The following is a 14,905-nucleotide window of genomic DNA, read 5'->3' as shown; positions in this document are numbered from 1 at the left end:
TTCAAAATGCAACACTTTTATATTTACATTGATATGCTTGCCTTTAGATTTGGAATGAATGAACCACTATCTTTTCTTTCGTCAAGTCACAATGTCTCGTAATGTTTGAAATAGTGTACTTTTGTTTACTCGGACTACTCAATTTAGTCAAATTTGAATATGATTGTCCAGAGCTTTTGCAGTTTAGAATGATGGAGAGTAAAGCCAACAGACAGGGCAGATACTGCCCCCAGCTGGTGGAGAAAAATACCAAAAAGCTCCAGGTAAGAGCAGGAAGAGAGAGAGCTAAAAGTACCGAAAGGAGTCACCTATGGGTAAGGGGATCAACCCCTTTAATGCCCCCCCCCCCCCCCAATTCCTCTCCAATTGCTAAGAATGGTTTGGGCATCCCTGCAATACTATTTCCTGTGTTTGCACTGAAAAATTATTTGGTCACAAGTTTGTGCATATTAACCCCTTCAGGACGAGTCCCGAGTATACCGAGACAAGCGTTTATGGGAAATATGTTGTAATAAAATCAGCCTTTCCTCAATAGGTTAACCAGCTTGGGAGATGATGGGGGGGGGGGGGGGGAGGGGGGCTGGGGAGAGGTTATGGGGTTTAACATCCCCCCCCCCCCCCCCCTTTTATTCACCTAGCAGATTTGGGAAGAGAAGTTGGAAACAAAAAATGTGAATACTTTTTTGTAATTATAATCATGACCAGTCATCATTTAGCAAAAAGCTAGATCTGCCCTGTCTTGTGCTAAACTTACATTGTATGTAAAATCATCATGGCTTCGGTCAATAAGTTTTCAACTAAAACCTTTTCCCTGTCTCATTGGTGGTGTTAATTCAATCTGTGCTTTTTTACGCACATTAATGGCTTCTTTAACATTTATGGGTTTATCTTTTTTTTTTTTTTTGTCAGATTTGTATTACATTTATGGCGATATGCAGTTCTTGCTACTTTGAAGGAATTTGTGTCTTGTGTTGGTGTACAAACTACCTGGGGCCCCGTTTCATAAAACTTGTCATCAGTGACAACTGCCACATTTCTATGACAAATTTGCTCTAAGCCAATCAGATGCAAGGATTTCAGTAGCTTGTCACAGCTATGACAACTTGTCACTGATGACAAGATTTATGAAATGGGCCCCTGATTGCATTAAATATACGAGTTATTTCAGTGTGGGAATTGTAATTCTGTCTACATTACCCATGTACAGTATTTGTCTAATGCACAGCATTCATGGTGGCATCTTGTCATATTTGACTTGAACAAAGTGAAGTTGCTTTTCTTTCGCTCTTAAATTCTAGCTCACACTGGTTTCATAGTACAATAGTGTGAAGATATCACTAGTGTTGGGAATCAATAGGTGCAATGTACTTACGATCAGTATCGCTTGCAGTAATCTGACCGTCACTGTTTGAGCTCAATGTAACACAGTTTTTATGGGAGATAATACCAGCATCAACACTATCACTGAACATGAAATCTCTCACTGTACAGAGAAAGAAAATCAAGATAAAAAGGATCTTGCTTGGTGAGAGGAGGGGCAGCATCAAAATACAAGCATTTACTGATTCACACAGGAGAGTGGAAAGGATGTGAGACACACAGAAAGCCTGAAGAAACACACCAGAAATAGCAGCAAGAAAGAAAGAGAATGAAAAGGACACATACATAGATACTATGACATTATATATACACACACCAGCAGCACGAGAAAACACATAAAAAGTAGGACAACAGCTACCAGGAAATTCATACATTAAACTACATACAAATGACTCTAGTATGAGTCTGATTGCTTTATTTACATGTACAAGACAAAACCTGTCTCCCAGGATGAGTGGTACAATATGGTAACAAAGACCTGCAAGATGTTTCCAAGTTTTCTGGTTTCTCCAAATTGTAAAAAGCACAAACACGGTATGAATGCAATGGCATGTGAACATTATGCTCTGTAGACCTCACAGCTTATGGTTCATGCCTTAGAAATAAATTAGTTATTCAAAAATACAGTTTCAGAGCTGCAAAATCTTTATTGCAGTGAAGACTTCATAGAAACAAAGACAGACTGACCTATACTTCACAATACCAGCATTCTAATACAATTTGAACCTGTGACTGCACTGTGCCAACTGGGTTGGAATGTCTGAGATAAATCCAGTAAAGACACAGGAGTTGTCAGTGCATTGCCAATGCATTGATTATTGACTAACTTAATTATTGATTGATTATTTATCAACTTATTGATGCTGAATACCTCTCAAGTTCAGTGGGCCAAAGCAAAATGTTTACTTGCACAAATTTGACCTTTTTTGACAATTTTGTTTTGTTTTCTATTCTGCACAACAAAAGACATCTGGACCACTTTGATAATGGACATGAGCAAGGCAACAACGATTTTTTTTTTTAAACCCATTGAGGACGGTTTGATTTTGCTACAACACGCATTTCCCATAGACACCTGCCCGAGTATACTCGGGACTCGTCCTCAACGGGTTAATTTGTTTGTTTGTTTGTTTTTATTTCATTATCATTATTTTTTTTTTTGCTTTAATAATATTGCAGTCATTGTTATCTCTACTTGAATCAATCCAATCGTATGATACACAAATTACAAGATCAATGTGTCTGTTGAATTTTCTTTGTAAAAAGCAACATTCTGATTTATACAACACATCTACTGGTATACAAGTTCAGTTATGCAACAATGACATCCTTGGCAAGATGTTATGTATTTTTGTATTACCATCCAGTCTATGTTAATGGTAAATGCATAGCACAGAAATGAAAATGGATATGCCTTCTTACATATTGAAGTACTCAGTAACTAAATCATGTGAGGAAAAGAGTATGTGAGAGTGCATAACCGTCTTTAAAATCTTCAGAAAATAATATGCACCATACTGCCATGTTTCATCCACCTGTGAGACACATCTTTAAAGTTGTAGCAGAAGGTGATGTAGACAAACTCTATGTCAAGCTGCTAGCATGTATCCACTAGGGAGTTAATCAGGATATCTACAGTATATCAAAGTGTGGTGGTATATGTATGTCACAATAGCAGTAACAGATTAGTGCAAATTACACTGCAGAGATATGTGACACAGTAATATGTATTCCTTTCAATGGAAAATGCCTGCGTATGAGAAGAGATAACATAAGAACTGGGTAAACCAAGAGAGCTACAAGCCTGCTGGAGAAGGGTTTACATTTATACACCTGCTACACGCCTTTTCATGTCTTCGTCTCTAGACTTTGTATAAGACAAGCCTTTACACACCATATCACTATCACAGCTTGTCAAAAGCATGTTCTCTTCCCAACAATAAAAGTAAAATAACAAGGGCAGGAATGCTAACCTTAGACACAGCACTGCAGTATTCTGACGGCAAAAAGGCATATTTTGGTGGAAAAACATTTTTACTTTTCCTGCAAAATACATATTATGTAGTGATACAATTTGGAAAAAACAGTATTTTCCATGAAACCTGCAGTATTTTTGGCAAAAACAGTATAAAATGCTGCAAAAACGAACAGTTGGCATCTCTGCACGGGCACAAAAATTCTCCTGTTTGTTTGTTTGTTTGTTTTTCTGAAAATATACCCAACCCTATATGAATGCTGTTATCCCTTCCATTGTCACACGACTTTTGTTTACACACACACAACATAACATGGTTTCCTTATTTGTTTGTGTTTTTTAATACCATACACTCCAAGGGTGAAAGCACTGTGCTAGCACAGCCTCCTTTGTGCACCCTTTTGTGCAGCCCCTTGTTTTCAACCTTAATACAAGTACAATGTCAAGATCACAGTAAATATACACAAAACAAAGAGAAATAAACAAAAGAAATAAACTTATTCTTTAAAATGTGATCTGCTTTTGTCAGGCCTAATTCCTCTCTATTGCCCTTGAAAAGGTTGTTTTTACTGATAGTTGAATCAGCAGCACTCCAGCACTCTATAAATACAAGTCCATGTGTACAGTTATGTGATGTCATTCACAGTGACACACACAAGCCTTGGTCAGCAAGATTTGTCCTATCCTATGATCACCAGGCTGGAGCAGTGTTGGCAAGGCGGCGAATCCTCCTGCAGGACAACATTCAAAAGTAAATTCACAGTTGGTATTGAGTTTTCTGTAGGGACATGAATGACTCAGACCAGCTGAGGCTTTGCAGCTCTTGCTGCAAGACTCTACCTAAACAGGAAGTACATCTATACAAGATAGCAACCACATGGTATATTAGGAAAACTTAACATTTATGCATTAAAATTCCATGATGAAGATACTTTGGAACTGCGGTACAATAGATTGGTGAACATGTAAAACTCTCCTCATTATATCTAGATCCTTCTTGCAAAAAGCAGAATCACCTCAGCACACTTACACACAGAAAATATAACAGAGTATAATGTCTTGTCACAGGTAATGTCATAACCAATACTACACAAAAACCATTGCATTTCTAGTTTTCTGCTGGATTACATAATCTTTGGTGTATTTTGGTATGTGGTCACTGGAATTGTTGGCTTACTTGTAATGACTAGATGAATTCTATTATATCCTTATTTATGTGAAGCAATGCTTTAAAATCCATTTTCCTTCAACGAGGTAAGAGCAATATGAATCATTCACTACATCAATTCTTGTGACAGAAAAAAAAAAATATTTTCTATGATTCAAGTTGTAAATCACAATTGCTCAAACTGCATAGAAAGGGATGTTGAGCTAAGCATGTGCAGTCTACAATTTTAGTGGAAATGGTAGCATGGATAAAAGGTGCCAATGATTAGTGTTTTCCTTGCATCTACATGACAAGAACACCTGGCACAAAATGCTGAGGGCTGATGGTTGATTGCTGTATTTGGTTCTCTGATTTTTCTATATTTTCAGTTTGAAAGACTCAGCTTGAGATAGTCGCAGTGTTATCACTACACATCTTGCCACTAAAATTTCTATCAATGCTAGACTTGCTAGACCAGCAGAATTTATTGCACTCCCCTGAACCATTCATTGACTGCAGTGAGAGGAAATGTTCAAAGAGACTGATATCATAAATCCCTATACACTGTATGTGTGTGTGTGTGTGCTGCTTAGATCAGATTTTCATTCAGGGAGTGGAGCATTACACGCGTCTAGCTGTCATGAATATATGTGTCAGGCAAAAACATTACTATGCAGGTGTTTGAGAGACACATATGTTATGCAAAAGAGTGCCATGCTACCAGTGGTACACTGAGTCACAAAGAGACATTCCAAATAAAGAGCAAGCAGCTGGCAAATATGTACTTCTCTTGCAGTATAAGCCAGTTCGGGGTTAGCTCATGGGCACATCGGTACAAATGACCTTTCTTCTTTCTCAGTTGATTAGGCACTCCACGAGTTTTCAAGCGAGAGAAGGTATTTCAGCTTACCCCACGTAACAATTTATGGAATTCAGCAGTCATGTTCAAACAAAGAATTAACTTGCGTAGACCAGGTGACCAGAATGATCCATCAATTAGCACTATGGAAAGTATCCATTTTATTATTTTGCATTGAATGCATCAACAATCTTTTTCTATTGATATTGTCAAATACCACTTTTGCTGTCAGGTGGATGTGCTGGCAAGCACCACTCATAATGATCACTTGAATAATCATTACATCACAGATGCTTATCTCAGTGAATAAAAAACCAACATGCTCTGCCAGTACAGATGACCTTTTTCTGCTCATGCTCAAAGTGGAACCCCGAACTGGCTTATTGTACTGTGTTTTGGTTGCATGTCGAGGTGGTGAGTGAAGGATGTTGTGGTGTCAATTGGAAGTTCTATCCCTTTCTCTTCTCCTACTACTGGGTTACTGTTTCCCTATGCATGAGACCTCAACTCAATGTCATGACAACAAGCCATGGGTAAGCAAATAGAGTGTCCTAAACATGTGCAGATGTGAATGAACATTTACAAACAATCTGCTTCAATTGCCTTCCTAAAAAAGTGATCACAAACAATTGCATCATATTTTCATCATGAGGAAATGACATCCAATGACATCACACACAACCAACCTGGTATTCCTGTCTTGATCTCTTATCTTTTTCTCCATCTCAGCATCTGTAAGGGTCTCTAGGAATGGACACCACTGATCTGCCTCACCCTGGTTCCTCACTGAGATCTCAACTGTCGGAAGCGGTGACTCGCTGTCAACATTCAACAAGAAGTTCAGTTCACATTTACATTTCTCATGACATACTTTACTTTTTCTATAAAAACTGAAGTGACATTCATACCACCTATTTTACAAATTACAGTTTTAATGAAATGACCAATTTGCACATATATCAAAGATAGTACTTTTAACTCCTTCCTTCAAACCAAGCTATCTTCATCAAGCTTTCAATCCATACTTTAAATTTCCAGCCTGAAGTTAGACCTACATTGTAATCCTAATCCAGGGTGAATTGAAATCCATCACTTCCTATTCAAGTGTTGTGGGGTGAAATGCTGGACTTTGTCATCCCTTGGCCTATGAAAGAGTAAATGAACGAATTTCCTCGACTTCTATTCCTTGTAAAACATAAAACTGAAAGTGTTGAAGTTATCTCAGATATGATGTAATCTCAGTTATCTCAGTTATCTCGGGTCAGTTATCTCAGGTCTATGATGATACATAGACCTTTGACTCTATGACTCCCATTCTACATAATCTTGCAGATGCATTTGTTCATGAACTTTCAGATCAAAACTAGTTTATTGCAGTAAAATAAACAAGCAAAAATTAGTGACAATTAATGGGTAAAAAAAAGTATCTCAGGCACCAACCAATTCAAGGGTGAACCATAAGTTTACAGTTTTGCAGTCATGTGACCCTGCTTCATATGTTCAAGACAATACTGTTTACTTTTCCTTAATAAAAGGAAAAAAAAAAACAAGATTGTCTCTTTGTGTCATGTCTACAATGCCTGAAGGAAATTGCATGACATTAAGGTACAAATCATTGTTTTTATCTCTTAAATTTTGACTGAATGCCTTCATCTGATCAAACAAACTTTAACTTAATCCATTCTGACTCTTCTGCTATGTCTTTCTCAAAGATGTTTTTCTCATTCGTCTACAAAGTTCTATGATAAGCGTCACTTTCACTTTCAGACTTATCCACGTCTCTACAATCATTATTCCTTTTACATTGCACGGTCGTATTTCATTTAATATTTCATTTCATCCCATACTTAATAAAGTCTCAAAAATTTACCCCTGACCTTCACCTGATTACTCTAGAATTTAAGAAGTGATTTTTTTTTTAATCTTAGTTTTTTGTTTTTTGCTTTTTGTTTTTTGTGAGAATATCTACTGATCAAATGTTATGTTCGGTTTGTTTAGATAATGCTTCCCAAAGGATTGCCCCCAAACAAGACATATTGCCATTGACCTTATGATCTACTTATTATCTGATCAGCTTCTGTTTTAGTCAAAGCAAGCACATGGCAAATCACTACACTGCTCTACAAATATCCACGTAGAAAAGCTAAAGAACTGACAATGAAATATGTAATGTTGATATTCATAAAAATACTATCTTTGATTTTAAATGAATCTTACCACATCAGCCATGGTGACTTGATACATCAATGTCTCCCTACCTGAAAGCATATGTCCGTTGATGCCAGCTGAGTTGCCCACGTATGCTGTAGGCTATGGATGTCACAAACTCCCCTCCTAGGCCAAGATCAGCACACAGTTTGAGGGCAAACTCCTCAGGGCTGTTGTCTTTCTCTGCCATGTCCCACTCAAACTGGTCCACCAGGGAGATATTGCCCACATGTATATTCAGCTGACAATAGACAAAATGTAACATAACTACTTTACACTAAGAAGGTATGTGCCATAGGGCAGATTTACCTTGTATCGAAAGATTAATCCCTTGAGGACAGACTGATGTTGCTACAATACAAATTTCCCATACACACCTGCCCAAGTATACTCAGGACTCGTCCTCAAGGGGTTAAGGTAGAAATTTATCGCACTATTGATTCTAGTCATTTAATTATCAAGAATGATTTAAATGACAGGATTACATTCAATAAAACCACCAATGTCATATGGGAAATTTTCCACTTGGTCCTTTTTTTATCCAAAGTTAGTTTTCTTTTTCAAAAACACATCAAACACATTTTAAAACATGCTGTACTTTGATTAAAGCAAGGTGCATTATCGTGGACAACAAGACAAAGATTGCAAACTCAAGATTTACCATGGAAAAACAAAATCTGAGGAAGTAGTTTGATCCACAAGATTTTGTTACAGACCAACCAACTGGCTGACCGACCAATGCCTGGCCTTACGACTTAAGACTGATTACTATAACAACTCCCTTACAGACTATGTGTTGGCTGGGTATATTATACAAATGATGCACAGGATAGAGTGCGTTAGTGTAGGCGTAGCGCACTCGAGGGTATTTACACAATTGTGAAACATGCACTACATTGTAAATACCCGAGAGTGAGCTGCGTCTCCACTAACGCCACGAAATAATCCTGTGCATCATTTGTTTTATAAAATGGGTCGAAAACTAACAGCATTTTCACGTACCTTTGTGGGTCAATAGTTCAGTCAGCTACATGTAGCACTCGCTCGAGAGAGTCAAGTCAAGCACGTCGCACTCGGAAATCCCGCACATGTAAGTACTGTACGTATCAGAGCATACTGTATACGTACGCCGCATAATATGTTATGCACACAAGAAAGGCCGGCCGGCATACGCAGCCCGAACTAGAAGTTGTTTACAGGTATTGACAGCGCGTATAGTAGCGCGCGACGCACTTGTAACAATTGATTGAGTGCGCACTGGTACTGCAGTGCAATGGTACTAAAGTAATCAAAGCCCACGTGACTCATTTCAGCGCTTCCTATTGGCTACGTTCTTGAACCCATTTTATAACAAGCTGTAACAAAGGCCAAATTACCTTGAGTATAACTCTTTGATCAGTCTGTGCATCCAGTATACTGGTGTCTGTAGGATAGGCCTCAATTTGAGTCTTGATTGCCTGAGAGATTGGCTGCACAAATGTTGTGGCAGGTAGGTCGAGGTCATCACATAAAATCTCTGCAAACATCTCTGGTGTAATGAGTTGCTCTGCAAATAAATTTGGGCAATGATTAGTAACAATAAGTACATTAAAAAAAGATGTCAATAATTGCTCAAATATGAATCCCACACTGGAACAACATACAACACCAGTCATAACAGCAAAACATATTAACTTGTAGACAAGCATCATTCTCCAGGCTTTTTCGGTTGTTAAGAAAATTGTTAAGTTTTTTTCCAGACTCAAGTCTTTCAGTCTCACCCAACTTGCTATTGAGTTTCTTTTGAGATTGAATACAGGCTGAATCACAGAATAACATGTGAGAGAGGTTTCTTAACCCTAAAAGGGCCAGGGGGTTTCAGAATCCGCCCTCACTCCACCCCCCCCCCCCCCGACGTTTCGTGCTATAATTCTTTAACGCGAGGCTTCGTGACTTTCTTTGTTTGAGTCTCGCGCAACTTTTGAGACCAAATTTGCAATGACCACACATACTTTTTCAAAGCCACACCCATTTTTGTAATGGCATGTCACCCCAAAATGGGTACAATTTTGTGATTTTTTGTACATTTCCTATGGAAAACAGTGCTCTCTCATAAAAGTCATAAAAACCTGATTATTTTTACAATCAATTACTTGCATTGATTAATTTTATGCTAATTATGGTAAAAAAGTGGTCAGTGACAATTTCCCCCCCAAAAAAATACAAAGAAAAACAAAAGGTGAAAAACAATGAAATACATAAGAAATTCCAAAACAATAAAATTCATAAGTATTGAAATGACTTTTGGAAGTTTTTATGATCTACAATTGTTGAACATACTAAAGCAGATATACACACCAAAAAGTAGACGCTGAATGCTTTTAATTAGGCTAAAATATGACCTTGGGCTTAATTTGCATAACACAATCTTGCAGATTACAACGTGGGCGTAACGCATGCCAAATTTTGTCGTGATGGCACCACTGATGGCCGAGATCTCGGGGGGGGGGGGGGGGGGGGGAGGGGGTGGGAATTCGGTTTTAGCATGGCCAAAAAAGCCTGGCCTGATTAGGGTTAAAATAAGAAAGAAATCTGTGTTTACTAAGACAAGGAATTATGATATATAGTTTGAGCATGTAACTAGTGATCAAATTTCAAATCAAGAATCAAAATTCCCCTTCTTGATTTCAAACCAAGAATCAAATTCCTCTTTCTATTCTGCATAGGTATTATAGAGCTGATAAATGATTTGTATCAGAAGAGTATGATGAATAGCATTCTCTACACATCTCACCATTTTTATTCCACGTAAATGTATCCCTGAGTTTCTGTCCATCAATCTCCATGTCGAGTCTGATTGGAACCAGGACATCAGACTGGACAGCATTATCATGAATAACAGCTGGGTCATGGTCATCATAACTAGCAGGACAGAAGGGCATGCCATAATGCAATTAGTTTCTGTAGAATATCTTCATTTTGGTAAGGTTAAAAGAATTAACATTAATATGATACAACTGCTGAGTTCAGAAATATCTCATCAATTGTTCAAATTATGCTATACACAGCACAAATTAAAGACTTTAACTGTGAATGAAAATCCATGTTTTTTTAAGGAGGCTATATTGCTCCCTCTGCTAGGTAAGAGTGACTAAGATACAAGAATACACAGAATACACTACAATGGTTTTCATGGTTAGAGGCTCTAGCTCCACTGGTTTCTGGTAACCACATTATATTCTTTCTTGGATGAGTGTGGTCCTGACAACAACTGACTCAATCTTGAGATGATCCTATTCAGATTGAGCAAGTAGACTGAGTATGGTAAACTTCAGGTTGCTGTGCCTTAATTGCCTAACCAAGCCTATAGAATAAGTCACTGACCTGAGACAGTATGGTACTGACTACTCTGTGATTTTCTCAACAATCTGTTACCACGCCATATACCACTTTGAACTTCCAACATGATTAAATAACATGTATTAATCAATTTTGTCCAATACTTCTCAAGTTCATACATAAACACAATCAAAATAATCTTACTTTGTTATTGTTTTTAAAGCTCAACTGAAACACAACCTACCACATCGGGAACGTTCGTTGCTTCTTTGGGCCAATTTTCGTGCGGGAGATAGGAGTTGAGCAAGGTACTGCATCTAAATGGTGAGAGCTGTTTGGAATAGCAGGCACCCAGTCCCGGCTGCGCTTGGGTTTGGGATCACGAGACAGGGCTGTGTCTGTGTTGATGGAGACTGACCGGTACTTCTCCTCATTCCCTTCAAGCACTTCCTCCACCTCTCGTGCCCGGAGGAGAGTGACATTGGTGGCAAGACCATGCTGGCCAAATCCTATTTATAAACAAAACAAAGCAACAATGAAAGCAACATTGAGTTTCAGCCTTTTTCTATCATCTTGTATCATATGTCACTTGAAAGACTGACAGATTTCAGAGACAATTTTCGTGTTCGGAAATTGCCTTGTGAGCATGTCTATCTAGGCTTACTGCTCATATCTTTCAGTATTTATATATTGTAGGTGCTACACTCTTTGCCAGTGTGGAGCTAAATGGGTTAATATGACAAATGTTGGTCAGGGAATAATTTTCAAACTCAAATTTGATTAGCAATTTCAGCTGATGAAAAATATCTTCAATGATATCCTGTACACGTCTATGTAAGAAAACTGCTACACAAAAGTTAGTTTGTGTAGTAGTGGTGTAAAAATGCATAGCAAATTGCGATGCGATACGAGGAAAATTATTCCCTGTTGGTTATAATACTTTATGGCTTTTGTATGTATTATATACACTGTACAACTGTGCATTATATATCTTCTGTATCATGATTAGCTTGTGATATATGATGTAAGCACACAGTTAAAATTGGGCAGTAACTTGGCATATCCTCATAAAAAAATAAAAAAAAGTGCCATAGTGCCAGCTACGTTTGTTCCAACAGGGTACATGACATAATGTATTCCTACAAGACATGCTTGGTGTAATCTTTGAAGGTTTCCACAGCGGCAGAACGTTGAGTGGTGGAAGGCTTTACTGAGCACCACATATTCTTTCTTGGGCATGTATGCAACCCTGCATACCCACTCCCGACATTTTGGCAAGCATAATCTTGCCATTTTCAAACAGCAAGAACATGAAAGCAAGAGATTATTAACATGCTTGCCAAAACATTGGGAGTGGGTAGGCCCTTTTCAGGGCCACATACTTATACCCAAGAAAGAATATGTGGTGCACTGTAAAGCCTCAATAACCACTCAACATGCTTGCTGTGTTTCAATTCTCACGTTCTCCTTGCTCCACAATACTCTTCCGCTCCTCCATGCTTGCCATTTTCCTCCATAGTGATGGGTATTTCTTGTACAGAGATCCTCTGAAAAGTCTTAAGTAATTTCCCACCTATTTGAACAGAAATCATGAGGAAAATTTGCTGTAAAAATACATAGGACACTCAAAATGTCAAACACTCATATAACAATAACAATAATTGATGCTATGATCAAATTTTTGCAGGTACAATTGTTTTTTCATACCATGGGCAGATCTATATGACTACCAGTATACTCTCAGTGCAGCGTAGGTGAGAAGAGTTTGAAGGCTGATTTACAAAAAAAGCATGCCAAATGGTGTACAAGACTCTAAGACTAAGAGTACGAGGAATGCACCTGTAATAATCTTCAAGTATGAAGGATGCAGGACTACCAGAAGAAGAAGAAATCATGAAATTGGTGAGTTTGACTCATTCCTTGAGCATAGACATACATTGTATAAATGCATCGCATACCAAGTTATAATTATGTGATCTCTTATAATGCCATTAATGGAAAAGGGGGAATTTTATCCCATTTCCTAAACTTATCCTTGTCGGGTAGATGTGTAAGTACTGTGTAAAGTAGGTCCACACAGCAGAGTGAATGGAAGGTAACTGTTTGTAGTGAGGGCCCAACCATACATTGATACAATTTATGACACAGATACACCTAACAAGAGATCACAAAAATTGGCATTAAAAAAAACCCGCACCAAGGTTTGATCTCCCGGGCCAAAATTTTACTCGCAAAAGCATAAATTGGAATTCTACTCTAGAGTGGTCTAAATACATCATGTAGGGTAACATCCCCAGTATTCGGTCACTTAAGCTTTATGGCAATATTTTTCAAACTAAAATAATACATACATACATCATATCTACAGCAATGTATGTGAAATATATCAAATTTCTTTAATCTCAATTTTCATTTTGTTAAATATCACACAGAATTTCACAAAATCGCAAAATATATCACCTTGAAAATTCCCCAGTATATTTATACGGTCACCACCACCAGTATTCGGTCACGCGATATGCGCATTTAAAGTCAATGCGTGTTCAAGGCAGCTGAAAAACGCGTGCGAGCGCTACCTTGTTGCGTTGGCGCAAAATTGCATCGGGGACGTTGTAGCGCCCGTTGGTGACCGAATACTGGGGACTCGGCACTTGCATTCAACCCTTGTACATCGAGACACTGTATCGGCACGTGTGGAAATTTTGTTTTTCTTTTGCGTTTTTGAGGATACCATCACACTCCAAGCTTGCGATAAGCAAAAAATCCCGCGAGAGAACGGCCTATTTCTCGATTTTTAGCGCTTTTGCGGTGACCCGTACTCTTAACACGTCACTGGGCCTTATCCGCGCGCACTTTTGGAAAGTAGCGCCGATTCTGCACTATTTACAGTAAAATTTGGGATTTTGGATGGATTTTTGGAGGGGGCCAAGGGAGTTTCCTGTAGTGTTTGTGAATGAGTGTGATATGTGAATTGATGCGATGTGATTTGCGTGTGTTGTGACAGTTGAACTTACTGGCTGGTGACTAGTGATAAGTGACCGAATACCGATAGCTGACCGAATACTGGTGCTCTTACCCTAGATGGTCTAGAGCTAGAGACGTAGAGTTTCTACTATCTATAGGTCCTAGGTCCTAAATCATAATCTGTAACGTTACATTGTACAATCTCCTGTACACCACACGCATTTAAGCAAGTGGGACTAAACATACTGGACAAAGGCATTCATTCTCTGCCGTTTGTGTTGGGTCTCCTACCGTCGCGTCGACAACATTTTGACTAAAATACGCAAGACTCGGAAACATACCTCGGAACCTATCATATATCCTTCCCCTCCTTCTTCAAACGTGAAAACATCCGGCTTCTTGCCGTACGTTTTCAGCGGAGTACTCATGATTTGGACGTGGTTTCGGAAGCGGACATAAACAGAATTTCGATGGACGACGCGTGCATGTACAGTAATGACGCATGAGGGCAGCAAACCCATTGATCGCTGCCGTACTCGACTCCTTGAACTGAAAAACTTCAAATGAAGCGAAGCGTGATAGTAGAGCAGATAAGCCGAAGAATTGTGCAAAATTTGACTAAAGCATGAAACTTTCACCATTGTTAGTACATGCTATAAGATTAATTTTAAGATCGGGAGGTAAGTCTGAATTGACCTCTGATGACCTCTAGAGGTCAATGACCTCAAAATCTAAGAAAATTGATATTTTGCGTCATTGGTTAATGATAAACACAGTAATGATATACTAAAACTTAATATTTGTCACAGTGAAATTGTCTTTAATTATGTTCCACAGAGCCCTGACAGGTTTCTACCTTTGACCTCTGATGACCTCCAGAGGTCAATGACCTCAAAATGTCAGAAAATTGATATTTTGCATTATTGGTTAATGATAAAACACAGTTATGATGTACTAAAACTTAATTTTTGTCACTGTGAAATTGTCTTTATATTCCACAGAGCCCTGACAGGTTTCTATCTTTGACCTCTGATGACCTTCAGAGGTCAATGAC

General features: G+C 38.4%; 1 protein-coding gene across 1 annotated transcript; it reads right to left on the bottom strand.

The window, feature by feature from the left end:
• Positions 1-1,753: 1,753 nt before the first annotated feature.
• LOC140227985 (SWI/SNF-related matrix-associated actin-dependent regulator of chromatin subfamily B member 1-like) lies at positions 1,754-14,330 on the bottom strand. Its single transcript, XM_072308367.1, has 8 exons — positions 14,193-14,330; positions 12,349-12,460; positions 11,132-11,396; positions 10,343-10,470; positions 8,946-9,115; positions 7,620-7,810; positions 6,048-6,179; positions 1,754-4,086 (listed from the first exon to the last, which is right to left on the bottom strand). The coding sequence occupies exons 1-8, from the start codon at positions 14,277-14,279 to the stop codon at positions 4,047-4,049; spliced, it is 1,125 nt and encodes a 374-aa protein (XP_072164468.1). The 5' UTR covers positions 14,280-14,330; the 3' UTR covers positions 1,754-4,046.
• Positions 14,331-14,905: the final 575 nt, after the last annotated feature.

This window comes from Diadema setosum, chromosome 4 (genome assembly GCF_964275005.1).
Source record: "Diadema setosum chromosome 4, eeDiaSeto1, whole genome shotgun sequence".
Classification (NCBI taxonomy): Eukaryota; Metazoa; Echinodermata; class Echinoidea; order Diadematoida; family Diadematidae; genus Diadema; species Diadema setosum.
Note: the sequence above shows the minus strand (reverse complement) of the source record. Positions and strands in the feature narration are given on the sequence as shown.

Coding starts and splice junctions, on each gene's coding strand:
- LOC140227985 (XM_072308367.1), bottom strand. CDS start 14,279: ATGAGTACTCCGCTGAAAACGTACGGCAAGAAGCCGGATGTTTTCACG. Junction 7,811..8,945: donor ATCAAAGAGTTATACTCAAG/GTAATTTGGCCT, acceptor GTCTATTGTCAG/CTGAATATACATGTGGGCAA. Junction 4,087..6,047: donor GATCAAGACAGGAATACCAG/GTTGGTTGTGTG, acceptor GTTGTCCTGCAG/GAGGATTCGCCGCCTTGCCA.